This window comes from Dromaius novaehollandiae, chromosome 5 (assembly GCF_036370855.1).
Source record: "Dromaius novaehollandiae isolate bDroNov1 chromosome 5, bDroNov1.hap1, whole genome shotgun sequence".
In the NCBI taxonomy this organism is placed as follows: Eukaryota; Metazoa; Chordata; class Aves; order Casuariiformes; family Dromaiidae; genus Dromaius; species Dromaius novaehollandiae.
In genome coordinates this window covers 3927210-3946636 of record NC_088102.1, presented here as the reverse complement: position 1 = coordinate 3946636, position 19427 = coordinate 3927210, and the positions used below count along the sequence as shown (strand labels likewise).

At 38.5% G+C, this 19427-nt stretch overlaps 1 protein-coding gene across 9 annotated transcripts in view; it reads left to right on the top strand.

Moving 5' to 3' along the window:
- The window catches only part of NIN (ninein), a 50700-nt gene that overhangs the window by 26969 nt on the left and 4304 nt on the right, over positions 1 to 19427 (top strand). For 2 of the 9 annotated variants that reach the window (XM_064511826.1, XM_064511819.1), the window contains 12 exons: positions 1008 to 1133; positions 1795 to 1864; positions 2842 to 3057; positions 3453 to 3566; positions 4909 to 5031; positions 5588 to 5701; positions 6478 to 6624; positions 7745 to 7924; positions 8507 to 8656; positions 9237 to 9335; positions 13065 to 13256; positions 18440 to 18553. In XM_064511826.1, the coding sequence (XP_064367896.1) occupies positions 1008 to 1133; positions 1795 to 1864; positions 2842 to 3057; positions 3453 to 3566; positions 4909 to 5031; positions 5588 to 5701; positions 6478 to 6624; positions 7745 to 7924; positions 8507 to 8656; positions 9237 to 9335; positions 13065 to 13256; positions 18440 to 18553 (1645 nt within the window). Of the gene's footprint in view, positions 1 to 1007; positions 1134 to 1794; positions 1865 to 2841; positions 3058 to 3452; positions 3567 to 4908; positions 5032 to 5587; positions 5702 to 6477; positions 6625 to 7714; positions 7925 to 8506; positions 8657 to 9236; positions 9336 to 10502; positions 10564 to 11485; positions 11620 to 13064; positions 13257 to 14958; positions 15006 to 16111; positions 16572 to 18439; positions 18554 to 19427 lie in introns of those variants that run through there. The other 7 variants (XM_064511821.1, XR_010389261.1, XM_064511823.1 and 4 more) reach the window with 7 other exon arrangements.

Sequence of the window (19427 nt, the reverse complement as noted above, 5' to 3'; positions counted from 1 at the left end):
TTTAAATGTGGATATCATAAGAGTTGAAATACATGCGTATGATTTACTCATCCTTGAACGTGATCTAACATGAATGATGGTAAAAGAGCAACTTGTCAACTGTGCTGTCTGCGGATAGTCATCCTTGCAGTGTGTAGCTTATGGTAAATCAGAGACCTGTGTTTTACATCAAATATATGACAGTAACGTTTCCAGAATGCTTTTAATTTTCATACTAATATCACCTCTTCATTCTGTTTTCTTCTCGTACCAAATGTTACTTGGAATGCTAAAGTGCTTCAATTTTCTAAATATTTAAGTTAATGCTAGAAAATGAGTAATTTCTTCCCAGGAGGAGCACTTAGTGTTAGGAATCCATTATATGGTATAATATGGTAAATCCCATTATAACAAAGAGAACATAATAGGTTACCTATGTTTTTAACTGCTGCATTTCAGTAAGAGCTTTTTTGGAGACCGTAAAGTGGTTACAAATGACTAATTTCTGTTCAACAACGTCTTCCTGTAAGAATTTATTCTTTCAAGGATTACACCATGCCTAAATTATTTCTCTACAGTTGCCTCAGAAAAGAAAAGGCATTTTCAAACTCTGCTGTTTCCATGCTGCTATTCCCAGCACGCTGGACTCCCGAAATAGCTGGTGAAACACTTGTAGCAGTTTGCATATTGTGGTGTTAAGCTGCTTAAAGTTATGACTATGTTATCTGTAATTTAAGGAGTGAAAGGTATAGTACAGTATTAAAGCCTGAGACTCTTACTAAGTATTTAGGTTTTTAGTTAACCCTGTGCACCTTTTTGTAAAGGCAAAAAGGCCCTTTTTCAGTGATCTGGGAGGTACTCTTACTCAATGAAATGTAAAATCCATATGCAGTTGATATATCCAACTAGTCAGTAGTAGCTCTGTTTTTAAAACATCACAGGTAGTTTAGCCCTTTGGTACCTCTTCTCCCCACGGGCCTGGGCAATAGGCAGAAGCAGTTCTCAGCTGTCTCATCTCTCCACCATAGGTGTGAAGCCGAGAAGCTCAGAGAAGAAAACGCTGTTCTGAAAAATGAAGTAACTCTACTGAATGAGGAAGGTAGCGCTTCCAGCCTGAAACTGAGGGAGCTAAATGGATCTCGAGAAGAAATGCGGTAAGAATTGAGTGGGGCACGTGTCATGGATGTGCTTCCAGGTTGCCACTGCAGCGTGGGCATGATAGTTGCATCCCTTCTCAAGGCTTTCGCCTGCTAGATATGCCACAGAATGTGAAACACTTATCTCCTGGTGCCATCAGAAATCCAGCTGGCTTAGTCTGTTTTTTCACTTGCCTCAGCTTGTTCTGCCCATTCCTAGATGTAAAGCAAGGACTCTCTTGATCGGAGGTCCGATGGCCAAGTAACACATACGTGACGGACTCTGCAGCAACATGGACCTACTTGTGAGCAGAACTACTGTGACTCCTCTGCTTGCTTCAGCAAAGGCAGAGGTTGCTAGGCATGTGTAGCCTTAGAAAAGGCAGGAACTGGTACAGTTTGACATATTACTTCAGTGGTTTGGTCTTTTCCATGATCCTGGGGGTATCTTAGCCTTCTAGGAAAGAAATATGTGGGCACCTCGAAGTGAGTACTCACCAAGCTTATGCAAAACAGTGATGCTAAGCAAAAAAAAAAAAAACAAACCCAAAAACTCAAAATTAAAAAATCCAGAATGACCATTTCTGGTGATAAGATGTCAGAGAACAGCCCATTCTTGCTGCCTGTGTATATTAACTATGAGCTTTCCTAATGTTAATGAGCTTTCCTTTTTTCTTAGGCAAAAAATAGAGGCGATAAGAAAGGAGAAAGTGGCTGTACAGAAGATGGTTGACAACCTGAAAAAGCAGGTATACAGACTGAGCCTATAATTCCCTCTGTAGAAATCTTTGTGGCCAGCTGAAGAAAGACTTTCATACAGCAAAGGTGGTATAAAATGGTCATTATGTGTTCAGACTTGATAATAACTGTACCTTCTCATTAACTGGTTTGGGTGGATGCGAGGCTTTTTTGACCTGATTTGAAGACAACTGCAATGCTGCTGTAACTATTTAGCTTACAGGCTTGAGAGCATTTTCCATAGTAAACTTGAAAAGTATACTTAATGGAAATATAAAATTAAAATCTTTCCTTTGTAATCTTTCTGGGTAATGCTCTGCAGTAGCCCATGGGAAATAGAGGTTATGTGACTCAGGCTCCTCTTACTTCCCAATTAGCTGGGTCTAGGAATACTGCCAGCCGTTGCTCATATCCATGAGATTTTACCATCCTCCTTTTAAGGGAGTTTTGTTGTGCTAGGCAAACAATAGAAGATTTAAGCCGCTCTTATGCTCATATTTCACTTTTAGTAATGCCTAGTACAATTCTGCTTGCTCAGAATAATCTATCGATTCGCCAGCATAACCCTCCAGGTATGCACCAGCATGGCAAGGGGAAGGAGGAGCTGCGTGTTGTGCCAGGGGACCAATATCCTTACTGCTAGAATTGAGGCCAATTCTGAGAAACTGAGAGTTTGTGAGGCTGCCTTCATGCATGCAGCACGCCATCGGGAGGATTCCCACTCTTAAACGTGGTACTACTTGATTTGGCTTAAAACTGGGGCATGGAGCAAGTTAAATAGGCTACAGGGAAACAAAGGAGTGCTGCTGGGGGCACGACTGTCATGTAGAGTACAGTTTAATTAGTGTTGTACCTCCTTGGCCAGGCCATCAAATTGTAATGATTCATGTCAGTATATTTCTTAATCATTATAATAGAAAAGAAATGTTTTAAAAATCTGCTCCACAGAGTAAAAGTACTCAGAACTGACACTGCTGTCCCAATCCAGGTAGTGGATCTGAAAACGAGGAACCAGCAGCTGGACTCTGAAAACACAGAACTTAGCCAGAGGAATTCCAAAAACCAAGCAGATGTGCAGGATCTTAATCAACAGCTGGCAAGGGTACTCAAGCAAAAGGAAAGAGAAGCAGGGACATGTTCCTTGGAAGAATGGGAAAAGGAGAGATTGCTACTGAAAGAGGAACTGGAAAACTCTAAAATAAAGGTACAGAATAACACTGTTTCTAATGGTACGAAACAATTAATTTATAGGTACCATGGAATTAGCATCCCTTTCTCAAACTGTGTGTTGTCTTTCAAATCTGACCTTTCCCAAGTGCTAGCTGCAAATGTACGTGCATGCAGGGATGCAGAGGGAAGGGAAGACAGAGGCTGCTTTCTGGCTGCTGTTAGGAAGGGAAGCAGAAGTATGCAGTCCTCTTTTGGAAAGAGATCTTAGTGATGCTAAATAGGTCCACCATATGTTCCAGCATGCCTGCTCTGCTCAGTCCAGTGCCATCCCAGCAGCAGCTCATGTCACTGGCTGGAGCATCCCCCAGATAACCTCTGTCACTCTGCCTGTCTCTTTAAGCTGAAGTCTGAGCCTTTTATTTTTTCCAGTCGTCAAATATGGTGTCTTCCTTGGAGATGGAGCTGTCAAAAATGAAAGTTCAAGCGCATATATTGGAGCAGGAAAACCACATCCTCAAGCAGGAGCTGGAGAAAACAAAGCAGGTAGGGCAGCCTCTCTGCCTGCCGTTAGATGAGGGGTTCATTCCCCTGGCAGCCGGCAGGAATGTGGCTCTTAATGCGCCTTGTTCTCTTGCCTGAGACTGAGATTTTGGGGGTTTGGGGTTTTTTTTTTTTCTTTTTTTTAGAAAGGCCCTAGCAAAAAGGGAAAAGACAAACTTTGACAATGGAAGCAAAGAGATAAAGCTTAAATCAAACAATATGCTAGGCTTTTCTGGTCTGTGGGAATAGGAGGGGATGGGTTGGGAGGACGTTGCACTGAGCAGGGATTCTCCAGCCATCGAGGCAGCCGGCCGTACGGACAGGGTTGAGTGAAGGTCTGCTCCCTTTCAGTGTGTCCTCTAGAGGAGAATCCCTACTGCTCAAACCCATCTGGAGACACCGACATCTCTTAAAGCTTCTGAGGATAATTTCCTGGCGTTCTTAGTAGTTGATATAAGCGTGGTTCAATAGGCTGTAAATACATGTTAATAATCATAGATAATACAAGGCTACGAGTGAGTTTTAGCCCCCCTTATTAGGGCTCCACAAAGTCATTTTCTTTAGAGTAAAGCACTCATTTGATGTACCCAATGCTTAGGACTGATAATGGTCTTAAAAAGCAAAAGCAGATGAGGCCTATTTAGTAGAGAGTGGATTGTGGCTTGAGTGTAATTAAAGACAGAAGATTGAGCAAAGACAGCACAGGAGGAGGCGGAGGGTTAAGCTAAAGGACTGAGTGTTAAATGGGAAAGGGAGCAGAAGTCAGTAGTACAGTGTTTTTCTCCCCTTCCTTGGAAGCTGGTATCCAAAGCCTTCTCTGCCCCATAGAGCTTGTAAGTTGAATGCTGACATGTACTTGTAGAAAGACTCCCAGGTCTCTTGATTTGTTTACAAACAAAACAAAAAACACCATAAACACAACCAGTGAAAATCCATGGGCTCGGCCTACAAAAGCTTCACTTTTGGTTGTAATTGGTGTCATACCATCTGATCCTATATTAAACCATGTGTTTTGATAGCTGTTTTGTAACTATAGCCCATCAATACACCTCCTGTGAGTCAGGCGGTATCTGTCTGCTGGCCTCTGGTAGGACAGGGGAAAAAAACAGCCCTGAAGCAAATCTGAAGGATCACAGAGCAGCTGGAGAAGCCTTAGCATTGCTGTTGCAGGAAGGATGTCCTGGATCATATGAGTGAGGCACCAAAACGCCCTGTGCTCCTACCTTTTACACTATCCAGAGTATGATATTTAGCCTTGGGGACAGGAGAAATCTTTTTATAACACTTTCAAGTAAAATTCTGAAACAGCGCAGAAATGCAACTGTGAGGGGTTTGTTTTCTACAGCTGCCCAGATGTTCTGATCTCTCTGACCTTCAAAATGAAGTTTCTAGCTTAATTACTAAAAATGAAAAGCTGCTAAAAGAAAAAGAAGCCCTGAGTGAGGAATTAAACAGGTGTATTGATAAGGTAAGAAATTCATGTCTCTACCTACATGCTATTAAATGAGCTACTTAATACTACAAGCTGTTAAGTGCTTATACCACTATCTGTATCACCCTTAGCAATAAAATTACTTTGGATTTTTTTCTTACCTTCAAGCCAGATAAATGCTTAATCTCCTCCACCTTTTTTTCCCCCATAGCTGATCTTAAAGAGGAACCTTAAATTCTGGAGCACAGCTTTACTATAATTTGATTAGTTAGCAAATTCCAAACTTTGCAAGGATGCACAGGCCTGGATACGTATATTGTAGCAGGACAAGGAGGACTGTAGTCTCACACTTGTACTGTAGCCCTAATGTATTATAAACTCGTAATTCTAAACTCAAGCAGCATAACTAGCATCCATGTTACAATTAAACACCCTGTTGTGTGGAAACTGGGGGGAAGAGGAGGGCTTTGAGGGGTTTTGGCTCTCCTTTTTCTTTGCATGGTTGTAACTCCATCTAGCTTAACTCTCAAAGTCAAACTGAGTTAAAGGAAATCCTGGATGTTTCTGGTTTACAGATGTAATCTTATTTCAGGTAGCTAAAGTAAGCTTCTTAGAGAATGTAATTGCCAGCTTGAAGGAGGAGCAGAAGTCCCGGCAACAACAGAGTCAGACACTGAAAACGCAGCTCACAGTTTCGCAAGAGAAGGTATAATAGTGGGTTTTGTTATACCCCTGGATCAAAAGCTTTTTTAAATCTCTTGGAGCACCTTTTTCATAAAAGTAGCTCTCTCCTGATATGTGCAAAGATGTCGTGCAGCTAACAGTGGACATTTTCATGGGCTTTGAGTGACATCCTTAAAGAGCAAGAGGAAACTTATTAAGTGCAATGGGATTTTTTTCCCTAAGAATAAGCCATGTTGTTTTGCATCTACAGCCAAATTCCTTTGCCTGTTCATTCTTCCCCGTTATCCCTAGCATACTACGAAGCTACTGCTCCCTGCTCTTGTGGTGGTAGCTTGTCCCTTACCAGTCAAGGGAGGAGGAGAAAAGCCCTTTTGCTTGGCTGACTGGGGCTCCTTGCTGGCCACGGGCTGCCAAGAAGAATAATTCAAGATAAATCTCCTTCTCCCAGCATATCACAGTAAATATTCTGGGGTGGGAGATGGACGTTTGTTGAATGCAGCATTTCTGCCGTAACAAAGGCTGTATGGCTACTAGTTTGGAAGACAGTTTTAGAGAATCATTCAGCATTTTTTAGGAGGATGACAACATTACGATTTCTTCATTCCTCTTTTTATCAGAGAGGGATTCTAAATATTTGTGTGATTTGTGACATATGTATGCCCTAGCAGATAAACCGCTCTTACCAAACTTACTCACCTCTTAAGTAGTTGGTGGCATAGAACCACTTTTTCTTCAAATTAGTCGCTTAGAAGAAATCTTGGTACGGCAACTACAGAGCTGTGTTCCTGTGTGCTGCAGGCTCAGAGTCTCGATGAAACACTGCAAAACACCAGCCTCCAAATGTCCCGACTGAAAGCGGACTTACGGGTGACGCAGCAGGAGAAGGAAACGCTGAAACAAGAAGTGGTGTCCTTACACAAGCAACTGCAAAACGCCAAGGAGAAGGTAACTCTGGCTTCTCGGGAGCCTGACATACTGAAATAGTACTGGCTTTGAATTAAACGGCCTCAAAGCTGGTCAGCTTTGCATGCCAGGATTTCCAGATATGTTAAGTCCTGCTTTTCTGTAGCCTCTCACTGTATTCAACTTATTTTTGGGGGGTTTTTTAGGTTGTCAACAACAAAGCCACAAATAGTGCTACAGACTTAAACAAGCAGGCTCTGAATTATGTAAAACATTATGTAAAAATTATGATAAATAGCCTGATAGAGCTAAAAGGAGATGGGTACAAAAAAGTCCTACTTTAATCTTGTTTTCTGTATTTATTAGTTTTCCATTTTAAAGTTAACTTGCAGGATTGTATATAATGTGCAGATTTATGGTAACTTATTCTTAAAATCTGTCTCTGGATGTTAGTACGGTCTGTGATCAGTCTCCTAAGTTTTAAATATAGCTTTCTCTACAAGTGTTTATGCTTCCCTGAAATAAACCTTTCCCCCAGAAATCTGTGGACAAAGTATGAATTCACAGATGTCAGACTATAAACATACTAACAAGAAAACTAGTGATTGACAGGGAGATGAAGGGCACAGCATTATAACAGCCTTTCTTTTTTTAATTGATGAGCAGCTATAAGTGAAGGAGGCTGTAGACAGCAGTCTTGTGATTAGTATTATGAATTCAAATACTAATTTTGCTTGTTTGCCATGTAATTAAGGAATATTTAATGTCCACAGGGAAAGGAGCTGTTTCAGAGTTGTATAACAGGAACTAAATTACAGTTATTACTGAATAATACATAATACTGAGTTCTATTATTTAGTTGATGAGGCTGTGAAATAGAGTGCAAATTGCTTTTTTATATCGTTGAGCTATGTGCACCCATATTAACCATTCTGGCACTTAGCTATTATCTATGATTTCAGCTAAGGGAGCCACTTTGTTTTTGCACTGCGATTAGCATGTTGGGTTTCTTGCTGAAAAATGATATGTAGGCTGGGAGGAAGACGGGAATCCTTTAACTTAAGAGTCTACAGTTACTTAAAGCCTATTAAAACGCCTCTGAATAGAGAAAATGTCTGCTTCTTTGTTTAAGGCCTAACCCTGCAATTCTGTCTGTCTTAAGAACCGGGTTCTAGAGCTGGCTGTGCCTTCCTCAGGGCTGCAGGACCAGCAGAAGAAACTGCACTGGGATGAACTGGACCAGCTGGCGAAGCAGGAGCAGCAGCTGCTAAGACAAGAGAATGAGAGATTACAGAGGGAAGTCCAGAGCACTAAAACAGATCTAACCCATTCCAGGGAGAAGGTAACTTGAACAAGCTACCAGACCCCACCAGCTGGTCACTGCATGCTGGGCAAATCATAATGATTTGTTTTGTGCAGTGTAGGATACAGAAGAGTAATGTTGTTCATTAGTTTTGAACAGAAATGTTTATAAAAAGATTGCATAATGAGAGCTTTCTTCCGTATTTGCACTGAGTTTATTTGAGTAGAGACACTTATGACATTTCACACAATGGCCCTTTTTAAAAAAGAAAATCCTGAACATAACTCATTGAAGATTCTGGTCTGATTTTTGGTTAATGCTTTTTTTAAAGATTCTTGATATTCCTGGTGTTCTTCATGTTCAGTTTTTTGACTCCCAGTGTTAGGCAAATTATGAGGAGGAGGAAGGGAAAGAATGACAATGCGTAAGGTCAAATATATACTAGAAACTGCTACAATTCGGAAATGGATTTGTACTTGGTATTTTAGATGAACTAGATGCCATTTGATTTGCAGTGGATTGTCAGTTTTGACTTAGTGGGCAGTTTTGGAAACCTCACTATGAAACTTTCTGAATGGTCTGGAATGTCCTTCTACATTTGTTCGTCTCTGGTCTCTTTAGATCCGACAGCTGGAATCTGCTGTCCTTTCTCTAAAGCACCAAAAGCATCAAAGCCAGTCAGGTATCGTCAAAGCCATAGAGCAGGAGAAATTAAGCTTGAAGAGAGAGTGTGAACAGCTTCAGAAGGAGTTGTCCTCTGCAAACAGGAAGGTTAGTTTCAGATGGCAAATAAGTGACTCTGGCTTCAATGTAGTACATGCAGCTTTTCATCTCTAAGAGCTAATATGGTAATTTTCTTTTACTCAGTCTTGTGCTGTTTGTCTCTTATTATTTAATTAATTCCTGTTTCAAGGAGCCTGTAATCTTTTGTTTTGCACCTCTGTAGAGCATGCTGCTATACAGGGCTGTAGTCTGTGCCAACATGCTGTAGGACTTCTAGTCAGTACAAACAGTTCAGGAGCAGAACATGGGAACCACAAACAAAATGCAGGCTCTTTTCAAGTGCTCTGCAATACACAGCTCCCATATGCTACGCTTAGATTCCCATATGCTCTCTCTTCAGATTCAAATTTGGTTACCCTGCCTATTCTTTGACGCTTGTGTCAAACAGGCTGTCTACATTTAGTCTTAGATGTTGCTTTTAGCAAAACATGTTACACTTGTCCAAATGCTTACTTACATCTTGTAATCATGAATTGTCTCGATATGCAGTGATTCATGACTTTCATACTGAATAAAACAGATAAAAATGAGAAACTTACTTTCTAAGGAAAGTTCTTGTCTTTAATAGATCAGTCAGATGAATTCTGTTGAACGTGAACTGGAAACCAGCTCAGAAAACGAAGGGCTAAGAAAAAAGCAAGTCAAACTGGATGATCAATTAATGGAGGTACTGTCCAATAATGTTAACTACACTGAACAGTGTGGAGATTTATCAGTATCTCAGTGAATCTATGAATTTATTAACATTTTTTCTAGATATGTAGAAACATAAGACACTGATCAAAGCCAGACAAATTAATCTCTTCTAACATCCATCTAATCTCATCTTTAACAATCAAGATGTTGCAGTGTAACAAACGTGCTGCTATGAAGCGCCCTGTGGTTTATCATAATTCATGTAAGGCTTCAGTTTTAAAAATCAGATAGCAAAGAAATTTACTTCTGTGCTTGGGGACAAGGCTGACATTTTCGTGTTCCTTCCTAAAATATGTAACCTCAAGTTTCCTAACTAATATTTGAGTAATGCTATTAATGTAGAAAATTGTTCTTATTTATTATGAGTACTTTGCTGAATTTAAACCTGTCTTATCTAGAGCATGGTAGAATAACAATTTAGGCAACTTGCTGTTAACTCAAAGGCATGAATGAAAAAGTCAATTGAGAATCTTCCCAAGAAACCAGTCTTAAATGAGGATGCTCGTTTATTATTACTAGAGTCAGATCATGCTGGATGTTGAGTTATTGTGTCTTTCTCGGGTACCCCTGGCTACAGAAATAGGCATGCTTAACTATATTAGGTTAGTGAATATCTTGAGGTCAGAACAGACCTTTGAGTTGCCTCTCAGCTCTTTTGCTTGAACTTGATGCCTTGAATTTGACTTAAAGACAAACCAAAATTTTGACTTGTTCCATAAATGAAAATACGTTCTAGATGAGTCTTTTACAACACTTTTTTAAAAGACTTCATGTTTTTCATCAAGCAAGTGAATGGGCAACATGTTATGCTAAACATATGATGCAATTAGCGGTAAAATTTTATTAGAAGAGATGAGACTTTGAGTTGTTGAAAACATTGTTTATATCTGCCCTGTGCCTTTATTTATGTATTTTCAATTAAGCTATGGGGAAATTCCAAACACAGTTAAACCCTTTCCTACAAACATCAAGCATGGAAATGCATTTTCTCCTGAAATTTGTATTTCAAAACATGCAAGATTTGTGACTTACGATAACCTTTTCCCAGCAGGTGTGTATAACACTCAGTTAGCACTTTCTAACTTCTGACTTTCTCTTTTGTGCCTGTTCTCCTTTTGTTGATGGCTAACCTGTCTAGAACTCAGTGGTTGGAACTAGCAGAGAAGGGTGCAGTTCTCTTTCTGAAATAGTGTGCGAAGGTAGAGCAATCACTTTCAATGTACTACCATGGCATGGAGAAAATAAATGTATTTCTTTTATACAGCATGTTTTTTTAATTCCATGCACCCTTTAAATAAAGGAGCCACTATTCATTTTAATCTAACATCTGTTCTTTGACAGGTGCACTAACTTCTTTTGTGTGGCTGGTATATTAGGAGATTGATCCTAATCTCCTAATTAGGAGACTGCATACTCTTAAGGCCTTACTATGGAAATGGAGAAATAATCGATTGCATTCAAAAGGACTGAACTGATTATAAGAAAATGAAAAGTGGCTTGACCCCTTCCTTCTAACCCATTGACTGTGAGACTTGAAGTTGTTTTCATACTTACCTCTGATGTCCTGCATGCCTTTCACCAAACTGTCGAATGTTTCTTTAATATTAGCTGATACGTGATCAGAGTCAATCTCATCCCTAATAGTTTAGCAAGTTAATTACTGTTCCACTTTCTTCTACAGATGAGTATGGCAAGATTATATTTTTTCATTAGCTATGCAATTGGGTTTTTTTAAGATGCTGTTAACATTTAATGACTGTCTCTTCAGTTCTTTCATTAGATTAATGTATTCATGATATCATAAGAAACCCTAGATAAATTCCATGAGAACTTCATTGCTTCTGTTTACATTGTCTGTAAAAAATAACTCCTTTACAGACAAGTTGATATGACAGCCTCCTGCTAGTTTAAAAAAAATAAAAATCAGACAGTTTTTTTGTTTCTAAAATACATGCAAACCTATATTATGTTTACCTGGGCCAGCAGAAATGGATTCTAATGTGGCCAGAGCCACGAGTTCTTACTGCATTTCAGACAGGTCAATACTCCATATGTGTTAAAGCAGTAACCCTGACAGAGGTGGACTATTAGGACAAATGCTTACAGCTGTTTCCGTTCTAGGTGTACTCAATACCTAAAGTATGATTACTAATTAAGGCCCTAATCATACCATGTGTGGAAGGAAAAGTAAAACCACTAACATAATCTCACATACCTTTTCCTAAAGGAACAGACTAATGGTTGTGAGATTTCAGGTGAGAATTTTATGATATGGTTAATTTTTTTTATAGGAAGAAAAGTATTAATCTTATGTAAATTCAAGCTGCAAATTGGCATGTCTGAAACATCACTTCCTTGACTATGTTTGGGGGGGTAGCATTATAACCTATTACAGCTGTGAACTAGTCTTTCCTGGATCTTTTCATTTTAGTCTAAAAAAATGCTAAATAATCCCATGAAACAATTCATTTTTAGCTCTCAGCACTGTCTGATAGGCCATCTAACACTGTGACAGTTCATCAAACACTGGGCTCTCATGGTTGTAACATTACCAGAAAAAGGTGATGCCAGAAATGCCTAACTCTCTTCTAGCCACCTTCATCCAGTGACTGTCATAGCATTGCTTGGGAGTAGCACTTAAGTGAGGGGGTAGCTAAACCTTTGGGGACAGGTCTGTTTTATGTCATGGGGGGGTTTTTGTTTGTTTTCTTTTTTGCTACAGAAAGGACAACTAGGAATGTGATACTTTGGTCCTTGCATCTGAGAGTCCTAGTTTTACTATCACAGGAGTTCTTTAGTTGGTGTAACTCACTTCACAGAGGACAACCACTATGTACTTTGGCATAATGTAAAGGTAGTTTATGTAGACTTGCCGATTGCATTTGGTAAGCCTTTTTTAATGAAAGCAAAAATTAAAAATTTGGAACTAACTGCTTCAGATTACTGAATGCATCCATATCTCAGGGGCCCCTCCATGCATATACTTCTGCCTGTGTAGCACAGGTGGCCATAAGGAGTCAAGACTTGCTATCAAACTCTGCTTGTGGCATGACTAAAAATGAAAATTATAAAATATGTCAAAACTTCTGCTATTAGTGGATATAAACATATCTGGGATTCTAAATAGTGAATTCTGAATAAAATATAGTAAGTAGCATCAAGTTACTAAAATCATCACACACTAAACTGAAGACTTGTTTTGCTTTTAGGAATATACTGTTCCATCCTAGATGAAAGCCTAGAAGAAATCAGCACTTTTGGACAGTTTCTTCAACCCGCCTCATGCTAGTGCTTTTATTTGTAACTGGACACTACATTCATAACAGCTCCTAAGATCAAGATTAAAATTAAAAAGTAATGCTAGGTTGAAGATCACCACAGGTCCATTTAACTTTGACAGGATTTCATCAAAAATTCACTGAATTATAATTAAGGTCTGAAACTATTACTGAAAGCCCAGATTCCTTTAGACCTAAACTGCATGTAAAGATGCATCTTTCTCATTGGAAAGAGAAAAGTTATCTTGTTTTTTACGTTCTGTTACTGAGTTCAAGCTTGTTTCTCTGGCTTACAAGAAATTGCTCAAGACTAAGTTGATGCCTAATAAATCATGTATCATGCAACAGAGAAGCTCTGAAAGATATTTTGTGCAAACTGCAATGCTGCTTGCTCCTGCTGACTGATTTCTTTTACTATTTAGATGCTACACTCGAGCGCCAGTGTGATGCTTAGCCAGTCCCCGCACGCCCGGGAGCTCCAGCAGCAAGGCTGTGCTATGGTGCCCAAGGAGCAGCTCCTGCAGCTCCAACACCAGCTACTGCAAGCAGAGAGGAGGAGTCAACGTCTTCAGGAGGAACTTGAAAATAGACATTCTGAGACAAACATGCCACAGGTAAAGCTCTCTTTACTCTGCAGGTTACAACTTTAGAAGGGTGTTTGGTTGGTTTTCTTGTTTCTTGTGTTTTGGGGTTGTTTTGGAATCTGAGATCCTTTCTCTGTTTATGCCAGTTCAAAAATTAAAATTCTTTGTATCAAAGATGTGTACAAAACAAAGCTTTGTTATTTAGCATATTTAGCATGAGTCATAGCTTAATTCTGCAGTCCTCTTAATTTTCTTGAAGTAAACACTCCCACGCTTAGCTGGCTTTTCTCCTTCTGATCTATGTGCAATAACTCTATAGCTTTTTTTGCTTTACCTAATGTCCGTGTCTGAAACCATTTGGCTTTTAAAAATACAATACACCATGGATTGCACAAGCACACATGCCTAAAACAAAATATCAGTTCAGGCCATTGCTGCCACATGGATTTCTGTTGTATCAGATGTAGTAAAGCATAATACAAACAAATAACCCTTTTTATAAGGTCAGCCTGTCTTCGTTATTTGGTCATGGTAGGACATTGTTTGGAGAACACCATTATACAAAAACTTCAACATTGCTGTTTCTGAGAGAAAAACAATTAATTTCAAGAAAAATTGCAGATGCTGCACACACACTGGGCTTAGGGGCTTTCAGTATTTTTTTTTTTTCTCTAATGTGAAATTATAAATTATAGGCAGTAATAGCTCTGGTAAAAAAAAGTTAGCATTTCCCCATATAAAATTAAGTTTAGAGAGTAGGTTTGCCACATTACTTATTTTTTAATTTTGTGCTCAGATTGCTGTTGTGCTTTTTAAAACACATTATTTCAGTGTCCAAGACTTTGAAGGTCAAAAATCTCTGAACACATCAATAGGATCTTTTGAAAAAAGGGTATTATGGAGGAAGAGACTATGTATAGTGATATTTTTAAAGTCTTTAAAACTTGGAGTAGGAATTGTTGTTGTCTTGTTTTAAAGGCATAAAATCAAACGGTCCCCCCCCAAAAATGGCAAATAATACAGGATTAGTAAAAATAAATCAAATGTAAGGTTCTCCCCCTTTCAGCTGAATCCCGATCAAAGTGCGTTATCACAGGCTGATGTACTTGGTCACATACAATGAAAAGTAGAGTGTGTGGTTTAATTTGGGAATCAATAAAAGCCATATTGCAGCAATAGCTTCTGCAAATGAACATGCTGTGTACTGCATTAGGAGTGATGACTTAGTAATTTTGCCTTTGAAAGCCTGAGAAACAATTTGCAAACTAGTCACATCCTGGAACTTGTAGCTCTACAGATATGACTTGTATGTTTCCTGGGTTTGTGTGGTTTGTTTTTCTAAGCTTTTATCTTGGAAAGCTTTGAATTTAAAAATTGTTCTAGAGCCTTTGAAAATATTTGCTGTCAATGCACTTAAACCTTTGTACCTTCTTTTTATATTGATTTTGCTTAAACAAAGTGAATGGATATTAACAAGAATCTAGTTCATAACATCTGCTACAGCTGTTTTCATGGGCTTTCAAGATAACTATCTAATCACTGCTGTCAAACATATGCATTATATCACTATAAACAAGGCCAAATTTGTCAATGCTTTTAGTTGGGTACAAACTAAAATGCTTCTGTAAGCATATCTTGCTTTAATTCTCATAATTGTTGATTTTTCTTAGTCATCTTGATTTCTAGGGTTAACATTTAGTTGAGCTTATGTCCATTTTAATGTCCCCTTTAGCATCTTGAAAAATTGCATCCTAATCCCTCTTCATCATCTTTTCACCAGTGAGTACAATGTGAGGTTATCCATGCTTTCTGTGTAAATTTAACCACCTAGTTTTGTTGCTGCTGATTTGTACTTTGCAGCTCTCTTGGGTCCCAAGTCCTTCTGTATAATAAGGTATCCAAAGTTATCCCCCTCCTTTTTGGAATTATTTTGTGTTCTTCATGCCTTACAATTTTTTCATTGCTTCTTGATCACAGCTTTGGTCTGTGTTCTCATTCGTTTTACAATCACGCTTGAGCTGTTGCCCTGCAAGGTTACCATTCTGTCATACGTTCAAGTTTCACTAAATCAGGCCTTTTTCTGTTGTGTTAATCTGCCTGGACTCTTCTGAAATCTAGATAATTTTTTCCGCTCTGTCTTGTGCGAAGATACTTTGCTGTCACACAGTAGCTATCACTGCACTCATTGTTGTTTTCCTTGCTCAGTAAATAGAGTGGGGGCCTGTTAGTGACCCAAACTTTTTCTAAGTGCTATCTATTAGAACCTCTGAAAACAGATTTTTTTGTATTCAGAATACTTGGAATTGCTACTCTCCTTATTTAAGAATTCAAATAACTTTATTTTAGCAGCCCCTCTGACCAACAGTCCATTCACCTGTTCTTTAAAAAAAAAAAAAAAAAAAAAAAAAAAAAAAGACTTGTTACTAGGTTTAAAATAGAAATGCAAGCGCAAGTAAGGTGGGTTTTTTCTTTTCCAAAGGAGGTCAGTTGGGCTTTCATAAATACTATTCAACAAGCTAAGATTTTTATGTAGTGCCAGATAAATTTCCTCTAAGAAATTTAACTGCTTTGCTAACTGCAATTAATCACTACCTAAAGTTAACTGACCTTTGTTAAATACCCCAACATGTCCATGAGCCATCTGAAGAGTCCTTACATCTAGAAAACGCATTTTGAATGTCTCCTGTATTGCATATGTGTAGTGCCAATACTAATATTTAGAGAAATACAACTTGTGATGCTCTGCATGCTTTCTTTTGCGTGTTTTTGTTTGTCTTGCTTTGCTTGCTTAGCTTGTATTTGTGGTTTGCTTTAACAAAGTGTACGTGTTTTAAAAAAAAATCTTGATATCAGGGTGAAGTATCCCACTTGCCTCCTTTCTCTAGGCCTTGCTACCGGAGCCGCGAGCAGTGCATGCAGATTCCTACAGGAGGATCGGGCACCTCTGACAGCTTGGCTGCTTATGATCTCATTGCTTACCATGATAAACACACACACACACGAACTGGCATAAGCTGAGAAACTTGAGGATCAAATTCTGTGCTTTTTTTTTAAGGTTTCCAGTGTTATGTTACTTCCTATTTATTTGTCTAGAAGCTATTTTGTGAAAAGTCATCACCTGTCCTTTTTAATTTGTTACAAATCATTTTTATTTATGTTATTTAAAATGTGCATTTGTTCAATGTGGAAAGAAACTATTTTTCTCAAATGGTACTAATTTTATAAGAGAATTGAAGAAAATCTGGGGTATTTATACTGCATTTTGTATAAGATGTATAAACTTTTTTAAAAGGGAAAGATGACACTTTTGATGTAAATGAGAAATAAAAATTTTTTTAAACAATGTCTCTTGTCTTACTAGTATTAATAGTTTCAGCTTTATGAACAAAAATTACAGCTCTATTTTCTAGAATTTGCTCTTTGATACTGAGGACTGTCATATCAGGACTTTTAGGAAAGACTTGGGATGTAGGGTGTACAGGTATTCAGCTTCTTTTCAGCAGGAGTTGTGCCTGCATGTTTGACAGCAGAAGTTGCACAGTATGTGGACATACCCTATTGCTGTGACCATAAAGTAAGAATGGGAAAGCCAGAAAAGGGGAAAATTACTAACAGATTGGTTTCTCAGATGACAATCCTTAGGGTTTTTTTTTTTTCCTCCTGTCTCAAATTACTATGTTAAGCTAGATTTTTTTTTCAATATTTTAAGAGGTCAGCAAAACAGAGATTTGAAGCCTATCATTTTTCTAGTTGGGAGCAATGAACCTTGTCAGTTCTCTGCTTTCAAAGATGTTTTGGCTCATGTTTTTAATGAGCTTTAAAGCCTAATTCTTGAGTTGGTTTCTCCCATTAAACATGAAATAATAAAAAGCTAGGTAAAACATTCTCAGATTAACTTTAACCCAAAAACCAGGGATCACAAATGTTGAAACCACCAATTCTCAAAGTTTCCACTCATCTACTTGGAGCTCCTGCAACCAACTGAAATGTAATATTTGGCCATGTTTTCAAATTCCAATCAAGTTACAAAAGATAGCCAAAGATAACTTGGCTAAAGTACTACAAGCTCTACTTAGTACTATTTTTTTAATCTGGTAAAACATCCTGTCCAGCAATACTGTAAAACTGCTTTCTATATATGACTCAAATTTAACTTTTTTTAAACTTCTTTACAAGCTATGAGAACATATAACCCTGTACATAGACTTAAAGAGTTTCTGGTGCTCCATTAAATGAAAAGTTGAGTAAACTGCAGTCAATTCTGTAAGAGGATCTTTCTACAGTGGTTTAGATAAGCAACTAGCTAGCTAAAAGTCTCCTTCCTCAGTGTTTTCATTTCTCATCCCATGCAAGAATGAAGGCACTTTGTTTCTGTAGGCCACTTGAGAGGGGCAGTGCTTTATCAAAGTTGCTCTTCCTCAGATGACTTCCTAGAATTAGAGTAATAAAACAGCATTAAAGGAAGAATTTCTTTGCTTGCAGTCATTGTCTAGTGTTCCCAAATACAAACAAGCTTCCTTGTATTTCCTGGTGTTTCTAACTTATTTAGGAAAACCTCGCTCAGTTGGTATAACAGGCACACTCATGACAATGAGTTACTATGCTTTTAGGTAAATTATCTGCTACATCACTGAACAAAAATAGAAGCGCACTAGAGTAGGTATTTGGAAGTATTAGTGATCCACAGCTAATTTAAAGTTTAAAAACAAGTTTGGAATAATAGCATCCTACTTTTTTAGGATTTGTTATTCAATTCAGAGGGGCCTTGACTTGGAAGAGTTGCACTGTCAAACTAACATGCCTTTATGATTTCACCTTAAACTTTTTTCTAAAGTCATTAAGCTTTCAATTAGTATTTTGTTTTCCAAATGTAACTGAACTACAGCAATGCCTGAGAATCAGAAAATGAAACTATCCAGATCTGATTATCACAGTTGAGACTGAACCTAAAATTCTGTATCACTTTGTCTTTGATGTGGTAATCTAGAGGGTAACTTGCACAGACTTGGAAAACTGTTTTAATGCTGTGAGTGTCCTTTAAATGTTGCCATAACACTTTGCTTGCATGAACTGTGTACTAACTTGGTCTAATCTTTAAAACAGACCCACGTGTGGAGTGCCAGCTCTTCTCTAAAGCATGAACTGAAAAGAGGAGACTGGTACATGTGAATTGATTTTTGTTAACTGATTCTCACATAAATGTTGCTTTCCAGGGGGGTCATGAGCAGCTTCTAAAAATGATGGAAGAACGTATGATGGATGTAGAACAGAAACTAAGGCTTGTGAAGAGGCTTCTCCAAGATAAAGTAAATCAGCTGAAAGAACAAGTAAGCATTCTTACTCTCTTCCCTCAATTTTCCTCGTAATTTCTGTAAACAACTAAGTGAGCAAAAGCCACCCAGTCAGACTCTTGCTTAGAAGAGTAAAAGGTGTTTCCTTTTGCTTTTAAAGTTTCTGAGCTAAAATACAGCATATTTGCCCCCAAATTCCTAAAAATCCAAATTGGGGACTGGCTCTACCACTCGAAGTTTCTAAAAGTTATGCATGTTTGGCATGCTGGTATACCTAAAGTCAGGAAGCAAACATTAAATTTGGGCCAATTATCTTAACTAGAAAAGATCTGTGTTTAGAATAGGAAGGAGAGAAGATTAATCCTGTCAGTACTCTTTAGGAATTATCTATGATCATTTCCCACCGCCACCACCACTCTACCTCCTGCTTTGCTTGGATTGGTTTTGTTTGGTTCTTTTGTTCTTGCTCCGGTCTGCCTTTTTCAGAAGTCCTAGATAGTGTAGGAAAAGGTGGCTCCAAACACCTAGAAGACAGAACTCTGCATTACATGATAATAAGGGGGAACATACGTGTTTTTTATCAATACGGAGACAGTCCCTTCTCCTACATCAAGGAAGAGCTATGCTGACAGGGTCTCCAGGTGAAGGACTGTTCCCAAAGGCATGTAGACAAGTGCTAGGCTGTTGTCCCCAGTTTTACAGGGGGAGCTGGTGGTCCAAATCTCTGAAGAACTCTCTCTGGGATCACTGGGTTTGTGGATCCTGTTGGGAACTAGACTTGTCCTCAGAGGACAAATTCAGTTCTCACCTGCCACAAGACTCACTGGTTCTCCACCATCATCTGCCTGATCTTTCAAGGCACAGAGTCAATCTAATTTCAAAATATTCATAGTGCCCATAAATACTCCAG